We start from the raw sequence: 24,159 nt of genomic DNA, 5'->3' as shown, positions 1-24,159 counted from the left end.
GATTCGGGAATTTTTTGAGGTGTTTTTATGTCTTTTTCTTGATTTTTATATTTTTCGGGCATTTAAGAATTAAATTTTTTTATATTTTTCGGGTAGCCATGAAAAAATTTAAAATTTTGATATTTTATTTGTATCGATATTCTAAGGTGAGTGGTGTGATTCGAGTATGTTTTGAGATGTTTTTATGTACTTTTCTTGATTTTTTATATTTTTTGGACATTTACGAATTAAAACTTTTCATATTTTACGGGCAGTCACAAAAATATGTGAAATTTTAATATTTTATTCATATTGATATTCCAAGGTGACTAGTGCTATTCGGGAATTTTTTGATGTGCTTTTATGTCTTTTTCTCGGTTTTTATATTCTTCAGACTTTTACGAATTAAACTTTTTGAAATTCTTCGGGAAGTCATGAAAAAATATAAAATCTTAATATTTTAAACATGTTGACAATCAAAGATTACTAGTGCGATTCTGATATTTTTTGAGGTGTTTTGATGTCTCTTTCTTGATTTTTATATTTTTCAGATGTTTACGAATTAATATTTTTGATGTTTTTTGGGCAGTCACGAAAAACGTAAAATTTTGATATTTTATTCAATTCAATATTCAAAGGTAATTGGTGCGATTCGAGAATTTTTTGAGGTGCTTTTATGTTTTTTTCTTGATTTTTATATATTTCGAACGTTTACGAATTAAAGTTTTTGATATTTTTTGGGCTGTTACGAAAAAATCTAAAATTTAGTTATTCTATTCGTATTGATATTCTAAGGTTAATGGTGTGATTCAGGATTTTATGAGGTGTTTATATGTTTTTTTCTTGATTTTTATATTTTTCGTACAATTATGAACTAAAAAATTTAATATTTTTCAGACCAAGACGAAAAAATGTAAAATTTTGATATTTTTTTCGTATCGATATTCTAAGGTAGCAGGTGCGATTCGGGAATTTTTTGATGTGTTTTTACGTACTTTTCTACATTTATAATATTTTTCGGATGTTTATGAATTAAATTTTTTTATATTTATCTTGTGGTCACGATAATTGTGAAATTTTGATATTCTACCCGAATCAATTTTCTAAGGTGACTGGTGCGATTCAAGAATTTGTTAAGTTGTTTCTATGTCGTTTTCTTGATTTTTATATTTTTCGGACATTTATAAAGTAAAACGTTTTATATTATTCAGACGTTTATGAATTAAAATTTTTGTTATTTTTGGGACAGTCACGAAAAAATGTAAAATTTTGATATTCTATTTATATTGATATTCTCAGTTGACTGGTGCTATTCAGGAATTTTTTTGAGATGTTTATATGTCATTTTACTGATTTTTACATTTTTTCAGACGTTTATGAACTGAAATTTTTCATATTTTTCTGGTAGTGACGCAAAAATGTAAAATTTTGATATTTTATTCGTGTCGATATTCTAAGGTAATTGGTCTGATTCGAGAATTTTTTGATGTGTTTTTATGTTCTTTACTTGATTTTTAGTATTTTACGGACATTAACGAATTAATTTTTTTTATATTTTTCTGGCATTCACAAAGAAATATGAAAATTTTGATCTGTTATTCGTATCGATATTCGAAGGTGACTGGTGCGATTCGAGTAATTTTTGTCGTGTTTTTATGTAATTTTCTTTATTTATATATTTTTATGACATTTACGAGTTTAAAAGATTCCAATTTATCGACAAGTAATGAAAAAATATGAAAATTTGATATTTAATTTGTTTCGATATTCTAAGGTGATTGGTGCGATTAGAGAATTTTTTAAGGTGTTTTTATGGTTTTTCTTGATTTTTATATATTTCAAGCGTTTACGAATTAAAAATTTTGATATTTTTCAGGCAGTCACGAAAAAATATGAATTTTTGATATTTTATTCGCATCGATATTCTAAGGTGACGGGTGGGATTTGGGATTTTGTTTGAGGCGTTTTTATGTCTTATTCTTGATTTTTATATTTTTAAGACGTTTACGCTTCAATATTTTTGATGTTTTTTGGGCACTCACGAAAAAATTAAAAATATTTGATATCTAATTCGTATCGATAATCTAAAGTGACTGTTGCAATTCGAGAATTTTTTGAGTTGTTTTTACGCATTATTCTTGATTTTATATTTTTTGAATGTTTATGAATTAAGATTTTTTATATTTTTCGGGCAGTCACGAAAAAATATGAAATGTTGTTATTCTCTTCATGTCGATAATATAAAATGACTTGTGTGATTAGGAATTATTTTAGGTATTTTTATATCGTTTTCTTGATTTTTATAGTTCTCAGATGTTTACGAATTAAAATTTTTGGTAATTTATTCGTATCGATATTCTAAGGTGACTAATGTGATTCGGGAAATTTTTGAGGTGTTTTTATGTATTTTTGTTAATTTTTATTTTTTTGGGACGTTTACGAATTAAATTTTTTGATATTTTTTGGACAGTCATAAAAAAATTAAAATAATAATATTTCATTCTGATCGATATTCTAAGGTGACTGGTTCGATTCATGAATATTTTTAGGTATTTTTATTTACTTTACTTAATTTTTATATTTTTCGGGCAATCACGAAAAAAGTGATATTGTGATATTTTATTAGTATCAATATTCTAAGGTGACTGGTGTGATTCAGATATTATTTTAGGTTTTTTTATTTCTTTTTCTTGATTTAAATAATTTCGGACGTTTACGAATTAAAATTTTTGATATTTTCGGGAAGTCACAAAAAAATTCAAAATTTTGATATTTTATTCATATCGATATTCTAAGGTGACTGGTACGGTTCGGGAACTTTTTGATGTGTGTTTTAATTCTTTTTCTTAATTTTTGTATTTTTCGAACATTTACGAATTAAATATTTTGATATTAACCGGACAGTCAAATTAAAATGAATTTTTTTGATGTTTTGTTCGTATCGATATTCTAAGGTGATTGGTGCGATTCGGAAAAGTTTAGGCGTTTTTATGTCTTTTTCTTAATCTTAATATTTTTCGGACATTTACGAATTAAATTTTTTTATATTTTTTGGGCAGTCAAAAAAAATGTGAAATTTTAATATTTTATTTGTACAGATAATACAAGGTTGCTGGTGCGATTTGAGAATTTTTTGGTTGTTTTTATATAGTTTTCTTAATTTTTTTATTTTCGGGAAGTCTCAAAAAAATGTGAAATTTTGATATCCTATTTGAATCGATATTCTAATGTGACTGGTGCGATTCGAGAATTTTTGAAGTGTTTTATGTATTTTTCTTGATTTTTATATTTTTCGGACGTTTACAAGTTAATATATTTGATATTTTTTGGGAAGTCACAAAAAATGTAAAATTTTGATTTTATTTGTATCAATATTCTTAAGGTGACTGGTGCGTTTCGGGAATTTTTTGAGTTTATTTTATGACTTTTTCTTGTTTTTTTTTATTTTTCGGACGTTTATATATTTTAAACTTTTGATATTTTTGGGTAGTCACGAAAAAAAGTAGAATTTTGATTTTTTATCTATATCGATATTCTAAGGTGATTGTGCGATTCAAAAATTTTTTGAGATGTTTTTCTTTAATCTTTTTTTTATTCGAAGTTTACGAAGTAATATTTTTGATATTTTTCGGGTAGTCACGAAAAATGCAAAATTTTGATATTTCATTCATATCGATATTCTAAGGTGACTGTTGCGATCCGGGAATTTTTTGAGGTGTTTTTATTTCTTTTTCTTGATTTTTTTATTTTTCGGACGTTTACGAATTAAATATTTTGATATTAGCCGGGCGGTCAAGAAAAAATGAAAACATTTGTATTTTATTCGTATCGATATTCTAAGGTGACTGGTGCGATTCGGGAAATTTTTAGTTGTTTTTAGTTGTTTTTCTTGATTTTTATATTTTTCATACGTGCACGAATTAAGTTTTTTGATATTTTTCATGCAGTCACGAAAAAATGTAAAATATTGATACAATATTCATATCTATATTCTAAGGTGATTGTTCGATTTTGGAATTTTTTGTAGTATTTTTATTTCTTTTTCTTGACTTTTATATTTTTCAGACGTTTACAAATTAAAATTTTTGATATTTTTTGGGCAGTGACGAAAAAATGTGAAATTTTGATATTGTATTTGTACAGATATTAAAAGGTGACTAGTGAGATTCAAGAATTTTTTAGGTGTTTTTATGTACTTTTCTTGATTTTTATATCTTGTGGACACGAATTAAATGTCTATATTTTACTCATATCGATATTCTAATGTACTGGTGCAATTCTGGAATTTTTGAAGTGTATTTATATCTTTTTCTTGATTTTTATATCTTGTGGACGGACATGAATTAAATTTTTTTATTTTTTTCAGAAAGACACGAAAAAATGTAAAATTTTGATATTCTATTCGTATCGATATTTTAAGGCGACTGGTGCGATTCAGGCAATTTCTCAGGTGTTTTTATGTACTTTTCTTGATTCTTATATTTTTCAGACGTTTACAAATTAAAAATTTTGATATTTTTTGGGCAATAATGAAAAATTGTGAAATTTAGATATTTTATCCATATCGATATTTTAAGGTGACTTGTGCGATTCAAAATTTTTTTGAGGTGTTTTTAAGTCTTTTTCTTGTTTTTTTTATATATTTTGAACATTTACGAATTGAAACTTTTGATTTTTTTCGGGTTTTCACGAAAAAATATAAAATATTGATATTTTATTCTTATAGATATTCTATGGTGACTGGTGCGATTAGAGAATTTCTTAAGGTGTTTATATGTTTGTTTTATTTTAATATATTTTTCGGACGTTAAAGAATTAAGATTTTTGATATTTTTCATACAATCGAGATAAAATGTGAGGTTTTGATATATTTTATTCGTATCGATATTCTAAGGTGACTGATGCGATTCGAGAATTTTTTCAGATGTTTCTTTGTCTTTTTGTTGATTTTTCTATTTTTCGCACCTTCACGAATTAAAACTAATGATATTGTTCGGGCAGTAAGAAAAAAATATAAAATTTTGATATTTTATTCGTATTGATATTCTAAGGTGACTAGTGCAATTTGGAAATTTTTAGAGGTGTTTTTAATTCTATTTCTTTATTTTTATGTTTTTCGGACGTTTATGAACTAAAGTTTTTGATATATTACTGAAAGTCACAAATAAATGTAAAATTTTGATATCTCATTCGTGTCGATATTCTACGGTGACTATTGGAATTCACTAAATTTTTGAGGTGATTTTATATACTTTTCTTGATTTTTATATTTTTCGTACGTTTAGAAATTAAATATTTTTATATTTTTTGGACACAAACAAAAAAATATTAAAAAAATTGATATTTCATTCCTATCTATAATATTCTTAGGTGACTAGTTCGATTAGGGAATTTTTCAGGTGTTTTTATATACTTTTCTTAATTGTTATATTTTTCAGACGTTTAGTATTTAAAATTTTGATATTTTTCAGGCAATCACGAAAAAATGTGAAATTTTGATATTTTTCAGGCAGTCACGAAATAATTGTGAAATTTTGATATTTTCGGGTAGTCACAAAACATTGTAAAATTTTTATATTTTGTTCGTATTGTTATTCTAAAGTTATTGGTGCGATTCAGGAATTTTTCGATGTGTTTTTATGTATTCTTCTTGATTTTAATATTTTTCGAACGTTTAAGAATCAAATTTTTTGTTATTTTTTAATCAGTCATGAAAAAATGTACAAATTTTATATTTTATTCGTATTGATATTCTAAGGCGATTGGTGCGATTCGAGAATTTTTTGAAGTGTTTTTATGTCTTTTTCTTTATTTTTATATTTTTTAGAAGTTTACAAATTAAAATTATTGATATTTTTTGGGCAATCATGAAAAAATTTAAAATTTTGATATTTTATTTGTATCGATATTCATAGGTGACTGGCCTGATTTGAGATGTTTTTATGTACTTTTATTGATTATTATACTTTTCGAACGTTTACGAATAAATTTTTTTAATATTGGGCAGTCATTAAAAAATGTGAAATTTTGATAACTAATTTTTATAGATATTCTAAGGACTGGTGCGATTTGAGAATTTTTTGAGGTGTTTTTATGTATTTTTCTTGATTTTTATATTTTTCGGACGTTTATGAATTAAAATTTTTGATATTTTTTGGGCAGTCTCGAAAAAATGTGAAATTCTCATATTTCATTCGTATTGATATTCTAACATGACTGGTGCGATTCGAGAATTTGTTGAGGTGTTTTTATGTCATATTTCTTGATTTTTATATTTTTCGGACATTTACGAATTATATTTATTGATATTTTTCGTGGAGTCAAGAAAAAATGGAAACTTTTGTTATCTATTCATATCGATATTTTAAAGTGAATGGTGAAATTTGGAATTTTTTTAAAGTGTTTTCATTTTCTTTTTCTTGATTTTTCTCTATTTCAAACGTTTACGAATAAATTTTTTTAATTGGGCAGTCACAATTATTTTTTGAAATTTTGATATTTTATTTGTATCGATATTCAAGGTGATTGGTGCGATTCGGAAATTGTTTGAGGTGTTTTTATGTACTTTTATTGATTATTATATTTTTTAGACGTTTACGAATAAATTTTTACATATTTTTCGTGCATTCATGAAAATATGTGAAACTTTGAATATTAATTTTTATAGATATTCTAAGGTGACTGGTGCGATTTAATAATATTTTGAGGTGTCTTTATGTATTTTTCTTGATTTTTATATTTTTTGGGCGGTCTAAAAAAATGTGAAATTTTGATATTTTATTCGTATCAATATTCTAAGGTGTCTGGTGCGATTTGAAATTTTTTTGAGGTGTTTTTATGTGTTTTTTCTTGATTTTTATATTTTTTGGATGTTTACGAATTAAATTTATTGATATTTTCCGGGAATTCAAGAAAAAATGAAAATTTTGTTATTTATTCGTATCGATATTTTTAAGTGAATGGTGCGATTTGAGAATTTTTTGAGGTATTTTTTTGTACTCTTCTTGATTTTTACATTTTTTGAACGTTTACGGATTAAATATTTTGATATTTTTTGGGGCAGTCTTGAAATAATGCAAAATTTTGATACTTTATTCGTATCAATATTTTAAGGTGACTGGTGCGATTCGAGAATATTTTGAGATGTTTTAATGTATTTTTCTCGATCTTTATATTTTTCGGGATGTCAAGAAAAAATGAAAATTTTGTTATTTATTCGTATAGATAATTTAAAGTGAATGGTGTGATTCGGGAATTTTTTGAGGTGTTTTTCTGTACTCTTCTTTAATTTTACATTTTTCAAACATTTACGAATTAAATTTTTTGATATTTTTGGGGTAGTCATAAATATGTAAAATTTGAATATTTTATTCATATCGATATTCAATGGTGACTGGTGCGATTCGGATTTTTTGTGGTGTTTTTATGTCTTTTTCTTAATTTTTATGTTTTTCAAACCTTTACTAATTAAATTTTTTGATATTTCGGGCAGTTACGAAAATATATAAATTTTTGATATCTTATTCTTATCGATATTTTAAGGTGACTGGTGCGATTCGTGAATTTTTTAAGGTGTTTTTATGTACTTTTATTGATTTTTATTATTTTCGGACGTTTACGAATTAAATTTTTTGATATTTTTGGGTAGTAATGAAAAAATGAGAATTTTAAATATTTCATTCGTATTGATATTCTAAGGTTACTAGTGCGATTTGGGAATTGTTTGAGATGTTTTTATGTCTCTTGATTTTTATATTTTTTCGGATGTTTGGGAATTAATATTTTTGATATTTTTGGGCAGTCACAAAAAATGTTAAATTTTGATATTTTATTTGTATTAATATTCTAAGGTGATTGGTGCGATTTGGGTTTTTTGAGGTATTTTTATGTATTTTTGGTGCGATTGAGGAATTGTTTTGAGGTGTTTTTATGTCTTTTTATATTTTTCAGATGCTTACGAATTAAAATCTTTGATATTTTTTGGGAAGTCACCAAAAAATGCAAAATTTTGATATATCTTCGTATAGATATTCTAAGGTGACTGGTGCGATTCAGAAATATTTTCAGATGTTTTCATGTCTCTTTCTTGATTTTTATATTTTTCAGGCTGTCACAAAAAATTGTAAATTTTATTTTATTTTATTCATATTGATGTTTTAAGGTTAATAGTGCTATACGGGAATTTTTTGAGGTGTTTTTATGTATTTTTCTTTATTTTTTTTTTCGAACGTTTACAAATTAAAATTTTTGATACATTTCGGGCAGTGACGAAAAAACATAAAATTTCGATAATTTATTCGTATCGATATTCTAATTTGACATGTGCGATTCGAAAAAATTTTGAGGTGTTTTTATGTATTTTCTGGATTATTATATTTTTCGGACGTTCATGAATTAAATTTTTTGATATTTTTTAGGCAGTCACAAAAAAATTTGAAATTTTGATATTTTATTCGTATAAATATTCAAAGGTTACTGGTGCAATTCATGAATTTTTTGAGGTGTTTTTATTTACTTTTCTTTATTTTTATACTTTTTAGACGTTTACGAGATAAATTTTTTGATATTTTTTGGGTAGTCATGAAAAAATGTGAAATTTTTATATTTTATTCGTATCGATATTCTAAGTAGACTTTGCGATTTGGGAATTTTTTGAGGTGTTTCTATGTCTTTTTTTTATTTTCCGAACGTTTATGAATTAAATTTCTTGATATTTTTCGGCCAATCACGAAAAAATGTGAAAGTTTGATATAATATTTGTATCGATATTCTAAGGTGCTTGGTACGATTTGGGAATTTTTGAGGAATTTTCATGTCTTTTTCTTGATTTATATATTTTTCGGACGTTTACGAATGAATTTTTTTGATATTTTTCAGGCAATCACGGAAAAATTTAAAATTTTGATATCTTATTCTTATCGCTATTCTAAGGTGACTGGTGCGTATCAGAAATTTTTGTGGTATTTTTCTGTATCTTTCCTGATTTTATATTTTCGGACGTTTACAAATTAAAATTTTTGATATTTTTCTGGCAGTCACAAAAAAATGTGAAATTTTATTGCTTCTTTCGTATCGAAATTCTAAGGTAACCGTAACGATTCGGGACTTTTTTGAGGTGTTTTCTGATTTTTTTTCATTTTTATATTTTTCAAACTTCTACGAATTAAATTTTTTGATATTTTTCGGGCAGTCACGAATAAATATAAAATCTTGATATATTATTCGAATCAATATTACAAGGTGAGTGATGCGATTCAAATTTTTTTTGAGGTTTTTTTATGTTTTTTTCTTGATTTTTATATTTTTTGGACTTTTACAAACTAAAATTTTTGATATTTTTCGGGCAGTCACGACAAAATATAAAATATGGATATCCTATTCGTATCAAAATTCTAAGTTCACTAGTGCAGCAATTCAAGATTTTTTTGTGGTATTTTTTTGTCTGTTTCTAGGTTTTTATATTTTTTGGACGTTTAGAATTAAATTTTTTGACATTTTTCGGGCAGTCACAAAAAATGTTAGATTTTGATACCTTATTTATATTGATATTCTAAGGCGACTGGTGCAATTTGAGGAATTGTTTTTGGTGTTTATATGTCTTTTTCTTGATTTTAATATTTTTTGAACGTTTACAAATTAAATTTTTTGATATTTTTCGGGCAGTCACGAAAAAATATAAAATTTTGATATATTATTCGTACCAAAACTCTAAGATGACTGGTGTGATTCTGTAATTTTTTGAGGTGTTGTTTGTGTCTTTTTCATGATTTTTATATTTTTCGGACGTTTACAAATTCAATATTTTAGATATTTTTCAGGCAGTCACGAAAAAATGTAAAATTTTGATATTTTATTCGTAACAATATTCTAAGGTGACTTGTGCGATAGGAAAATTTTTTGAGGTGTTTTTATTTACTTTTCTTTATTTTAATATTTTTCAAAAATATACGAATTAATTTTTTTTTATTTTTCGGGCAGTCACGGCAAAAAGTAAAATTTTGATATTCTATTTATATCGATATTATAATGTGACGGGTGCGGTTCTGGAATTTTTTATTAGGTGTTTTTATTTATTTTTCTTGCTTTATATATTTTTTGGACGTTTACGAACTAAAATTTTTGAAAATTTTCAGTCTATAATGAATTTTTTTTAATTATTTATATTTAATCGTATCAATATTCTAAGGCGAATGGTGCGATTCGGGAATTTTTTAAGGTGTTTTTATTTATTTTTATATTTTTTGGATGTTCTAGAATTAAATTTTTTGATACTTTTTAGGTATCACGAAAAAATGTGAATTTTTGATATTTTATTCCTATCGCTATTCTAAGGTGACTTATGCTATTCGTGAATTTTGTGAGGTGTTTTTATGTATTTCTGTTACTTTTATAATTTTTGGACGTTCACAAATTAAAATTTTTGATATTTTTCGGGCAGTCACAAAAAAAGTGAAATTTTGATATTTTATTTGTATCGATAGTCTAAGGAGATTGTGAGATTTGAAATTTTTTTGAGGTGTTTTTATATTTTTTTTCTTGCTTTTTATATCTTTCGAGCTTTTATGAATTAAATTTTTTGATATTTTTCAGACACTCACAAAAAAATATAAAATATTGATCTTTTATTCGTATCGATATTCTAAGGTATCTGGTGCGATTCGAAAATTGTTGGAGGTGTTTTTATAAATTCTTCTTGATTTTTCATATTTTTTCGGACGTTTACGAATTAAAAATTTTGCAATTTTTCTGGCAATCACGAAAAAAAGTAAATTTTTTATATTTTTTGGATGTTTACGAATTAATATTTTTTGGGATGTTACGAAAAAATGTGAAATTTTGATATTCCATTCGTATCGATATTCTAAGGTGACTGGTGCGATTCGAGATTTTTTTGAGGTGTTTTTATGACTTTTTATTGATTTTTATATTTATTCAAATGTTTACTAATTAAAATTTTTGAAATTTTTCAGGCAGTCACGAAAATATATAGAACTCTGATATACTATTCTTATTGATGTTTTAAGGTGACTGGTGTGATACGGGAAATTTTTAAGGTGTTTTTATGTACTTTACTTAATTTTTATAATTTTTAGACGTTTATGAATTAAATTTTTTGATATTTTTTGGGTAGTCATGAAAAACTGAGATATTTGAATAAATTATTCGTATCGATAATCTAAGGTGAGTGGTGCGACTCAGGAAATTTTTTGAGGTGTTTTTATGTCTTTTTCTTGACTTTTACATTTTTCGGACGTTTACGAATTAAAAATTTTGATATTTTTCGGGCATCTACGAAAAATGTAATTTACTTTTATATTTTATTTATATTGATATACTAAAATGACTGGTGCGATTGATAATATTTTGAAGTGTGTTTATGTCGTTTTCTTGATTTTTATATTTTTTCTAACGTTTATGAATTAATATTTATCATATTTTTTAGGCAGTCACGAAAAAAAGTATAATTTTGATATCTTATTTGTATTGATATTCTAAGGTGGTTGGTGCAATTCTTAAATTTTTGGAGGTGTTTTTATGCATTTTTCTTAATTTTTATATTTTTTAGTGTGATTCAGGAATTTTTTTTCTGTGTTTTTATTGATTTTTATATTTTTCAGACATTTATTAATGAATATCTTTGATTTTTTTTGGGCAGTCACGAAAAAATGTAATATTTTGATATTTTATTCGTATCGATATTCTAAGGTGACTGGTGCGTTTCGAAATTTTTTTGAGCTTTTTTCATGTCTTTTTCTTGATTTTTAGATTTTACGGACGTTTACGAAATAAAATTTTTGATATTTTTGGGCAGTCACAAAAAAATGTAAAATTTTGATATCTAATTCCTATCGATATTCTAAAGTGACTGGTGCGATTCAGAACTTTTTAGACCTGTTTTCATGTCTTTTTCATGATTTTTAAACTTTTCGGACGATTGAAAATTAAAATTTTTGATATTTTCAAGAAGTCACGAAAAAAAGTTAATTTTTTATATTTTATTTGTATCGATACTCTAAGGTGACTGGTGCGGTTTGGGAATTTTTGGAGGTGTTTTTATGTATTTATCTTTATTTTTATATTTTTTGTTGCGATTCGAAATGTTTTTTGAGGTGTTTTTATGTGTTTTTTATTGATTTTTATATTTGTCAGACGTTCACGAATGAAAATCTTTGATATTTTTTGGGCAGTCACGAAAAAATGTAAAATTTTGATAGTTGATTCCTATCGATATTCTAAGGTGACTGGTGCGATTCAGAATTTTTTTGAGCTGTTTTCATGTATTTTTCTTGATCTTTAAACTTTTCGGACGTTTGAAAATTAAAATTTTTGATATTTTTCAAGCAGTGACGAATAAAAGTAAAAATTTTATATTTTCTTCATATCGATATTCTAAGGTGATTGGTGTGATTCGAGTTTTTTTGAGGTATTTTTATATATTTTTCTTAATTTTTATATTCTTTCGGACGTTTACAAAGTTAAATTTTTGATACTTTTCAAGAAGTGACAAAAAATGTAAAATTTTGATTTTTTATTCCTATCGATATTCTAAGGTGACAGATGCGATTCAAAATTTTTTAGATGTGTGTTTTTATGTTATTTTCTTGATTTTTATATTTTTTGGACTATCACGAATTAATATTTTTGATATTTTTCGAGAAGACTCAAGAAAATGTGAAATTTTGATATTATATTCTTATCAATATTACAAGGTGACTGATGCGATTCGGGAATTTTTTGAGTTATTTTTTTTCTTTTCAATATTTTATATCATTTGGACATTTACAAATTAAATTTTTTGATATTTTCCGGAAGTCAAGAAAACATGTAAAACTTTGATATTTTATTCATATCGATATATTAAGGTGACTTGTACAATTTGGGAATTTTTTGAGGTGTTTTTATGCCTTTTGTTGATTTTTATTTTTATCGACTGTTGGCGAATTAAATTTTTTGATATTTTTCGGAAGACACAAAAAATAGTGAAATTTTGATATTTTATTCGTATCGATATTCTGAGGTGACAGGTAAGATTCCGGAATTTTTTGAGTTGTATTTATGTCATATTCTTGATTTTTATATTTTTTGGACGTCTACGAATTAAAGTTTTTGATATTTTTCATGCAATAAAGAAAAAACGTAAAATTTTGATATTTTATTTGTATCGCTATTCTAAGGTAAAGTAATTGGTGCGTATCGTGAATTTTTAGTGGTGTTTTTATGTCTTTTCTTGATTTTCATATTTTTCGGACGTTTATGAATTATAATTTTTGATATTTTCGGGGAGTAACGAAAAAATGTAAAATTTTGATATATTATTCGTATCGATATTATAAGTTGACTAGTGCGATTCGAAATTTTTTTGAGGTGTTTTAATGTCCTTTTCTTGATTTTTATATTTTTCAAACGTTTATAAATTATAGTTTTTGATATTTTTCAGGCAGTTACGACAAAATGTAAAATTTTGATATTTTATTCCTATCGATATTCTAAGTTGATTGGTGTGATTCGGGAATATTTTGAGGTGTTTTTCTTTCTTTTTCTTGATTTTTATATTTTTTGAACATTTACGAACTAAATTTTTTGATATTTTTGGACAGTCACAAAAATATAAATTTTGATATTTTATTTGTATCTATATTCTAAGGTGATTAGTGTGATTCAGGAATTTTATAGGTGTTTTAATGTATTTTTCTAGATTTTTATATTTTTTGAACGCTTATACATGAGAAAAAAAATCAAGAAATCATTGTCTAGGAGCAAGTCCGCGACGCAGAGATGCATTTAATTATTTGATCGCGAAATAAATTTTGAGGCAGAACAGTCCGTTACCGCTCCGCTCTGCAAGGAGAATCTTCCCATCCTAAGTAATAGGTCCACGATGTGCACCTGGTACCCAGATTCAGCTGACTTTTTCCTCCTTCGTTTTCTGATCCCAATTCGCCTAAACTCGGTTCTTTTTCTCAAATTTTCTTTAGATTCAAATACCCAGTGAATGTACACAAGAATCTAACTCAAAACAACCGACCTTATACTCTCAAGAACTCCTTAATCTCATCCCAAATTCAAGAATGAAAGCAATTCAAGAACACAACTCAAGAACATCAAAGTCTCAATCTTTTAGGACGAAAATTATACTAAAATAAACATGTTTGGCGCGTGGGTGAATGAACCCAACGCTATGTGAACTCACATACCTCATAGGGATCAACCCTTGACGAAATTCACAAGAGATTCTTGAAGAACCTGACGATTCTTGCTACTTCTCCTCCTTTCTCTTCTTATTTTCTAAAACCCTAACTGAATATCGTAAAAGTGTAAACTGAATCGTATCAGTTTAGACCCTAATTAATTACTCAAAACGAAATTAAGTCACGGGGTATGCAAAAGACCATAAAGCCCTTTTAAAATCCGGGTTAGACTTTCCTTATTTGAACAACCCAACTTCAAATGGGCATATCGCACTCATACGAACTTGAAATCGTGCAAACTCAGCGGCGTTAGAAAGATTATTCTAAGATCTTTCCTACCATATATGGAAACACACCAAAATTATCCTGAGCTAGGATTTATGGTTGTTTGAAGTTCACCAAAAACCCAACTTAACATACTTGACAAATTTTCCAGATTTTTATATTCTTTCCAAATATGACTATTTCCAATTTTTAACTTCTCTCCAGTTATTTCTAGTTATGGGGTGTTACACCCTTTTTAATATGTCATCACTATTATTATGGATCATATTGGTTTAGTGGCACAAAAAAAATATTAATATCCAATCTACATTATTTTGGATCTAACCAACAACTATTTTTAATGTTTACTATTATAGATTCAAAGATTCTGTTGAATATCTAAAAAACTGTGATGCTAAGGATAAACTAATAAAGTTACCAGGATTGTCATCACTTAATCCAATTGATTTTCCTTCTTTTGTGTTTGATGACATTGAGATTATCAATTGACCACTTAAGTCTATTAAAATGTAAATTGAAATGTTGAATATTGAAAAAAGTCCAAAAGTTCTTGTGAACATTTTGATGCTTAATTTGAGAATTGTAAAGCATGGGACTATGGTAAAAATTGGGCCTTCGATTCCGTTAATTTTTTTTTATAAAAATAGTTCTCAATCTAATATGATAGAGATTAGTTCGAAGAATTATATGGATTGGTTCAACTTAATGGATAAGGACTAGTATTATTTTTAGTGGGCAGCTCCTAACGTCAAAGCTGGATTACCATTTTGTCCTTATTTTACTCCTAAAATAAATTGAATATTAATATATATTAAATTAATTAAATTTTAAGTAATAGTTATATTTAAATTCATGCATCAAACAAGTTCTTCATGCAATCATATATTCATGTACTAATTAAATGTGTGTAATGAAGAGTCTAATAACCTTGAATTTTTATTTGTAAGATAAGTGGGAGTAGTGAAGAGTCTATCAAAGACACTCACACAACATTATTTATATTTCCTTCTTTCATTCAAGTTTGTGATCATCTTGCATTCTACATTAGGTTAGTCGACATCAATTGTAAAATATTCATTACCAAGTAATTATAAGAATTCTTACTGATTTATTTATAAGTATTCTTTAAAACTTCATGCATGTTCATCTTCTTTTTGTTGAGAAATATGTAAATTATCATAGTTACAAGATGAATATTCTCCAATATGAAGTTGTAAGTGAATTTTTATTTTTGATATCTCCATACTTTTGAGATGTTAAATATAACTTCGTAATTGATTTCTATATTTTTGTATTCTTCCTTTCCTCTATCTTTAGGATATAAATATAATAAAGTTAATCCCAATTTATATTTATAATTAATTGTTTTGAGGGTAAGCATGTTAAATCCCATAGAATAATTTCACAACTAGACCCTTAAAAGCAAGTCTTTGATAAACATTAATAGTTATGTCTTGTTTGTTGTTTGATAAGCATTTGTCTTTTTAAAACAGCATGTTTGTACGTTTTCCTTTTTAAATGTAATCTCAAATGTTTAGAAAATTCATGTACTTAACTATTACAGAGAGGTACAAAAATTAGTGCAAACGTATAAATAAAATAAAAAATAATGTAAAGTAAAAAAGATGACTAAATCTTACATTGAATTTTACTGTATTAGAATTCATATTTAATTTTTTATATACAAATCATTTAATGTATAGTTCAAGAAATATAGTGTATCTGTCTTTTTAACATATTCATGCTTTCTTTTCTGTTTTTTTTTTTATGATTTCAGATTTTTATACATATGAAACATTTTGTCTATACCAAGTCGACTTCTAACAAAATGTAATTCAATAAAAATGACAATATTTTTATCTATATGTTTTAATGTGATGTCTTTAATTGTGGATGACATGTCTTTATTTACTTTTCTTTCTTTTCCATTTGAACTTGTAATTTTTTCTATAAATTTAATGTCACACGACCTAGACATTTTGTAATATTTTTCTTTATATGTATATTTTTTATTGCCAATTTGTTTTTTGATTATTAAAACTTATGTGTAGTAATTAAAATATATTAATCCCTCTGATTTAATGAAAGGTTTATTTTTCATGAAACATTCAAAATATCAAACCTCCAACATCTGACACAAGATTTTCACGTTATATTATGTGAAGAGATATATTCTTATGTGAAACTTAGATACAAAAAGACTTAGGTTTGAACTTAGCAGTGAATTTATGTATGCTCCGCTATGATAATATATAAATTAACTTTTCTAATGTCAATTAGGGGATAAAGGTGCAACACACGTTCCCATGACTAGTATATTAATATGTGAGTCTACAAAGTAGAAATTGATGAACAAAATGCAACAAGAAGATCAATAATCAAAAGACAAATAACAGAGAAGAAGAAAGAGAAGAGAAAACAGTGAAAACTATTTTGCAGAGAAGGAGTTGCAGGTTGTTTTATTTAATACGCTTAGTGGCCTAATATAGGCTTACAGAAATTTGTGGAATCATAATCCCACTAAACTACTTGCCCTAAAGTCTAGGAAAAGAAATTGCACTAACTACAACTAGGAAAATATCAGGAACTAATTAACTAACAAAGTGACAACTAACAGCTAGAAAATAGCTACTGCAAGACTTAGTCAAACTAAAGAAAATATGCTGATGTTGTACGACTTTAACACCTCTTCTCGACATCAGCTCTAGTCTTAGCAATGCCTAGCTCCTAACAAAACTTTCGAACTTATTGGCACATAAGCCTTTTGTGAACAAGTCTGCAGTTTGTTGTTCTGTTTTAATATGCTTCGAGTTGATCTCTCTTTGTAACACTTTTTCTCTAATGAAGTGGTAATGTATTTCCACATGCTCAGTCCTTGCATGAAAGACGGGATTTTCAGCTAAACTGATTGTCACAGAACAAGGAAACTGTATAGCCAACTGGTTGCTTTAAATCTTTCATTAACAACATAAGCCATGTACTTTCTTGAGCAGCAACTGCTGCTGCCCGATACTCAGGTCTTGTTGTTGACAGCGACACTGTTGGCTGCCTTTTGCTGTACCAAGAAACTGCTCCATCTCCAAGCTTAAACACAAATCAAGTAGTTGAACGACGGGTATCATGATCTCCTGCATAGTCAGAGTCGCAGTAACCAACCAACTTGTGTTCTTCACTTCTTTTAAACAGAAGACCATAACCAATTGTACTTTTCACATATCTTAGCATTCGTCGAGCAGCCTCCATATGGTGCTTCTTTGGATTGTGCATGTAGCGACTAATCACACCAACTCCAAAAGAAATATCGGATTGTGCATGATGCTTCTTTTCCTTCGTGTGCACACATTTTGACATTCGGTTCAATTGGAGTTGCAATTGGCTTGCACTCCAACATTCCAAATTTCTTCAACAAGTCTATGGAATACTTTCGATGATGAAGAAAAATTCCTCCTCGAGTACGATCAACCTCCAAACCAAGAAAATGATTAAGCTATCCAAGTTCTTTCATATGAAATCGGACAGATAAATTTTCCTTCGTATGGATGATTTCTTCTTCACTATCCCCAGTTACAATTAAATCATCAACATATACTAGCGCTATATCTAGCTTCCCGCCATCGACTTTGACAAACAAACTTGAATCTGCATATGTAATTAAATAACCACTTTGAGTTAAGAATTCAGCAATTTTACCGTACCAGGCCCTTGGCAATTGGTTTAATCCATAGAGCACCTTCCGCAGCTTGTAAACATATCCATGGTGCTCTTGACTTTGGAAACCCATTGGTTGAGCCAAGTAAATCTCCCGATCCAGCTCTCCATGTAAAAATGCATTTTTAACATCCATCTGCCACAAATTCAAATCTTTGCTAGCAGCAAGTGCAAGTAAGACTCGCACAGTTGTAAACTTCGCCACTGGACTGAAAGTTTCCTCATAATCCAAAGCATATTCTTAAGTAAATCCTCGAGCTACCAAACGAGCTTTATGCCTCTCCACCAACCCATTTGTGGACGTTTTATTTTATAAACCCATCTACATGATATAGGTTTCACATCTTTTGGCTTCGGCACAAGTTCCCAGGTTTGATTTTGTTCTAGTGCGGCCATCTCCTCCTCCATTGCTCTATTCCATGCTAAGTTTTGAGATGCTTCTTCAAAGCTTTCAGGTTCTTTTCCAGATTCATCCTCTATTGTTGCTGCATTGGCATATTTGGGATTTTGTCTCCAAATCCGTTCTAACCTTCTCGTCTCGGAATGTGGAACAACTGGTACTTCTCCTTCATTTGTTTCACGAGCTGGTACTTCTCCTTCATTTGTTTCACTGCCATCACATGTTGGTTGGTGAAGAATTGATTGCCTAAAATTATGAGTTGCACCTTGTTCAACATTGGCATCTTCACTTGATCGAATATAAGTAATTTCCAACTTATTTCTCAGATCAGTTTGGTCCGGTAATATCTCCTTTTCCACACACCACCATGAAGAAGTTTCGTCAAATACAACATGTCGTGATGTATAACACCTTCCAGTTGTAGGGTCACTACATTTCCACCATTTTCTTTGATTATCATAGCCTATAAAAATGCATTTAACAGCTTTCTTGTCCAATTTGCTACTTAAATTAATCAGGTATAAAAACATAGCATAGACATCCAAATACTCGCAAATAACTGACATTAGCTTTCATATTCCACAACTTCTCAAAAGGTGAAAGAAAACCTAATCTTTGTTGAGGAAGCTTGTTGATGACATATGATGTAGTCCTCATTGCTTCTGCACAAAATCTTCCTTGGACATTCTTGGCATGTAACATAGTGCGACATATTTCTTCTAAATGTCTATTCTTCCTCTCTGCAATGCCATTTTGCTGCGGCGTGTAGGCACAAGTATATTGATGGTGAATTCCACATTTCCTTAGGTATTGAGAAAACTCAACTGAGTTGTATTCCCCTCCGTTATCTGTTCTTAAACAATAGATTTTCTTGCCGACTTCTCCCTCAACAACTCTTTAAACTTAGAAAAAGAATCCGATTTATCATTCATAAAGAAAACCCAAACATACCAAGAGAAATCATCAATAAAGGTCAATATGTACTTCATTCCACTAATTGATGATTGCTTTACCGGTCCAAACACATATGAATGAACTAATTGTAGTGGTTCATTGACTTTAAATTTGGATTCTTCAAATGGCAATTGGTGAGCTTTACCATATTGGCATCCTGCACAAACAACGTTTGCTTTTACTTCAAGCTGGGGAAGACCCTTGATCATTGACTGCTTCATCATCACAGTTAACTTGGAATAACTCATGTGAGCCAATCTCATGTGCCACAAATCTGCAGTCTCATTATTTTTTGTCTTCTTTACGTATGTAGACTCTGCAGACATCACATACACTGATTCTAATCTCCTTCATTTCATAATTGGATTTTCTAGGTTCTTGAGATCTTGATATATCCTCACATCATCAGGACCAAATAGAACGTAGTTTCCACATGTTGTTAATTGTGACACTGAAAGAAAGTTTTTCTTCATACCGGGAACGTGATAGACATTTTGAAGTGACATCTGGTTGGTCCCATGCTGAAAAGAAACCGTTGTCTTACCATTATGAGCTATCGGTAATCTTGAATCGTTGGCTGTCACTACAAGCCGATTACCCTTGTACACTGACGGGTTCTGCAACTTTTGCTTATCACCTGTCATATGATTTGCACAACCTGAATCAATGATCCAATCATTCTCATGATCAATTGATTTAGATATTGTCGTTGTAAGTGCTAAATCCTCCTCTTCAATAGCAAAAAAGGCTTCAGTATAACAAACATCTTCACTATTCTCGTTTGGATTTGAGGTAGCAGCGTCACTTTCCACGGGTTGTTTCTTGAACCAACAGTCCTTTTCCATATGACCTGTCTTCCCACAATCGTAACACATCCCTTCGAATCTTTTATCGTTTTTTTGATTCTTCGGAACTCCCTTTGAGCGAAAATTTTCATCTCTCTGAAAACTTTTCTGCTTAGACCCACAAGCAGATTGATGATTGGTGTTCCTACTTTTGTTGGTGTATAGGGCTTCTTCCTCATTCTTCACGAGAGTCCTGCTATTTACTTTGCCATATCTTCTTGACCAGCTAGCAGATTTTCAAATTTAACAAGTGATGGTTGTGTTGGCCATCCCTGTACAACAGTAACAAATCCTCTGAATTCAGGTCTCAGACCATGAATAATAATTCGTTTTACCCTGGTTTCTCCAATTGGCGCTGTAGGATCCAAATCTGAAATTTCACGACATATCTTTTTGACTCTGTGGAAGTGTTGGGCAATCATTAAATCACATTGTTTAGATGATAACAACTCGTTCTCCAAGAGTTGCAGCCTTGCATCATTCTTCTTTCAGAAAAGTGCAACAAGTATGCGCCATGCTTCTTTTGGTGATTTAGCATCACGAACATGCTCCAACACATCCTCATCGATTGTTGTTTTCAACGCAAACATTGCTTTGCCTACTTTTATCTTCCACTTACGTAACGTTCCATTTGCATCCTCTGCCTCCGGTTGTGCAACTTCGCTTCGGTTGACAGCTTCCCAGAGATCTTGACCTTGCATATAGGACATTATACATGTTTCCCACGTATTATAATTCTGATTGTTGAGCTTTTTGATTCCGCCAACTACTTGAGGGTCATTCATTGTGCTGGCTCTGATACCAAATGATGAACAAAATGCAACAAGAAGCTCAATAATCAAAAGACAAATAACAGAGAAGAAGAAAGAGAAGAGAAAACAGTGAAAACTATTTTGCAAAGAAGGAATTGCAGGTTGTTTTATTTAATACGTTTAGTGGCCTAATATAGGCTTACAGAAATTTGTGGAATCATATTCCCACTAAACTACTTGTCCTAAACTCTTGGAAAACAAATCTGCACTAACTACAACTAGGAAAATATCAGGAACTAATTAACTAACAAACTGACAACTAACAGCTAGAAAATAGCTACTGCAAGATTTAGTCAAACTAAAGAAAATATGCTGATGTTGTACGACTTTAACATAAATTACTAACATAACCTTCTCATGTACTAGCAAGCAGCTCCACCATGCCTCGTAAATTACATATATGTGTAATTACTCTTTTTCCTTATATATTTTTAAGAAAAGAATAACAGAGATAAGGAAGAACGTGAGTATTGCGCCTAGTTTTTCTACAACTATTAATATCTTGAAAGGTCAAAGAAAATCTATCACAATTATATGGAAATTAAAGTTAACTCTAATAAATCTATGACAAAAAATTGAAATAACTATTACAAGAATTTGCACTTTAATGGGCTTCAATTCATATAATTCAGACTAAGGACACTTTCCTTTTTCTTCAAATTTTATAATCACACACTTCAATTCGAATGCTTCAAGTTTTCTTTTTCCAGTTGCTTTTTGGTTCTCTATTTCTTTTACCTGAACAAAAAGGTCCTAAGCTACCAAAAGAAATAAAAGATATTTCAACATTAAACTAAATCCAGCATAGAAATTTACTTCATTGATTCTGCTTGCCACTTTAGGTCTCAGTGTATACCGATTAAGCATTGAAGACAGTTCGATGCAATAAAATCTCGTTGTGCACAATATGGAATGAAGTGTCGGACAATGTGGAGTTTGTTATAGAGGTTGTTCCAATCGCTTGAACCTACGACTTCTTAGTCATAGGAAGACAACACATACCATTAATGTATGACTACCCTTCAATCAATATAAGAAAATAGTACTTATAATTTATGTTCATGTTTATAAGACTTGATAGACGTAGTTAAGTAATTTGATCTTCTCATCTACTCAAATCACGATTACTGAATTTTGCCCTCTTTTTGGTGCCACTACTATATATTTTATAAATATAGATACTTAAATTTTACCCTCTAATTCAAAATTATTAGTTTACTTTTACGTTTTTTTATTCAACTTCTTTTGTACTTATTCTTAGGGCAAAATTAATGGGGGAAAAATTATTTTCTAGATTTTTAATCTTTTGGTGATATTTTATTTGGTATTCGGTACTCATATTGAAGTCCATTTCTGGGAATGATGGTCCTATATAATCTTTATCATTTTTACTGACTTCGAACCCGAGCTCTTTGACATACCCCGAGCCTACACCATGGACGTGGCCAGCACTCGGGAACAATTGCTTACCCCAAGAGAACCCTTGGCCTAGCTTACTTACTCAGCGGAATACTTTACTCGAGATAAATACTTTTAAACCAGGTAAACTGAACTGCTCAAAATATAGCTTAGAATGTATTACAATAACATTCACTGCAAAAGTGGCAACTCAAGTCTCAACTTAACTGAAAAAGAAATGTAAAGAGTAATGAACTAACATCACTAACTCTGTCTATGAAGCCTATAAACATATGAGATGGACATCGAGACAAGACCCATGACATCCTAATGAACTAAAATACTGAAAGCAATAAAAAGGATCCTCCGGAAAGCCAGAAGGCTCACCAACTGACTCTGAATGCCTAACTGGATCAATAAGGCACTGGATGTTGATCCTGATTACCTGCATCTGGATCATAATAAGATGCAGGCCAACTGGAATCAGTACATTCAATGTACGAGTATGCGAGTTGAAATGCTAAACATAACTTAAGCTTGAAAAGAATCTCAAAGAAATACTTACCTTGGCATTACTCAACTCCAGGATGACTTAACTCAATATAAAGTAATAAAACACATTCAATATATAGAAATCCTTTGGAATAGTAGAAAACAACTTAGTTCATTAAATAAATTGCAATAACAAACTCAACTTTACTCATATAATAAAGTAATATAGTTTCTGTGGGAGTTTCTCTAATCGACAACCACAATTATGAGCCTAAGTAGTGATACAACGTCTTACCCATGCTGCCAGAACTATCCTATACTTGGATGTTATATAGAACGCTTAACAAAGTGGATCCCCTAGTCTATGCTAAAAGCATCTTAAGGAGTCATCTAAAAACTATGATTATTTACTACCCATGATGGCTACATGGTTTATGGAGACGTGATTTATCTGAACTCAAACTCATCCCCATATCAATGCTCAATACTACTCCCAAAATATACTTTAGCTCATATTTTGTAAAAACAAAACTCTTTCTTTGGCTTGAGATAATTACTCAAAACCTTAGCTTAAAATTTCTCTTGGAAATCTCAGTTTCCTTTCTTTCTCAAATGTGAAAACATTTTAACTCTTGGGAATACTTAGTTCTTGAATAATCTTTGAAGAACGAACTTTACTCTTACTCTTTACTGAAAACTAGCTCAAAGACTCTTTTGGAAATCTCGGTTTCCTTTCTTATTTAAATGTGAAAACATTCACTCTTTAGGAATACATAGTCCCGATATACTCTGTTGAAGAAATGCACTTCAAACTTTACTTTTTACTCGTTAGTCGAAACTCAAGTCTTAAAACAAACTTAAAATATTTGTAAAAGACTTTTGTAAAACTTTATGAATTTTGTTTTACTTGACTCTTAACTTTTCTTGACTTGATTCTTAACTTCTAAGCTTGACTCTTAACTTTTCTTGACTTGATTCTTAAGTTCTAAGCTTGACTCTTAACTTTCCTTGAATTGAATTATGGATTCAAGGATTGTGATTTGGGGTAGGAAAGATCTCATAATGTTTAGGTATTATTTTAGATAGCTAAACATGAG

General features: G+C 28.8%; 1 protein-coding gene across 1 annotated transcript; it reads right to left on the bottom strand.

The window, feature by feature from the left end:
* Positions 1–17,348: 17,348 nt before the first annotated feature.
* LOC125868510 (secreted RxLR effector protein 161-like) lies at positions 17,349–17,804 on the bottom strand. The gene is made up of 2 exons (XM_049549138.1): positions 17,610–17,804; positions 17,349–17,537 (listed from the first exon to the last, which is right to left on the bottom strand). Exons 1-2 carry the CDS (start codon positions 17,802–17,804, stop codon positions 17,349–17,351), a joined length of 384 nt encoding a protein of 127 aa, XP_049405095.1.
* Between the last annotated feature and the right edge of the window lie 6,355 nt (positions 17,805–24,159).

The sequence above is a fragment of the Solanum stenotomum genome, chromosome 6 (assembly GCF_019186545.1).
Source record: "Solanum stenotomum isolate F172 chromosome 6, ASM1918654v1, whole genome shotgun sequence".
Classification (NCBI taxonomy): Eukaryota; Viridiplantae; Streptophyta; class Magnoliopsida; order Solanales; family Solanaceae; genus Solanum; species Solanum stenotomum.
Note: the sequence above shows the minus strand (reverse complement) of the source record. Positions and strands in the feature narration are given on the sequence as shown.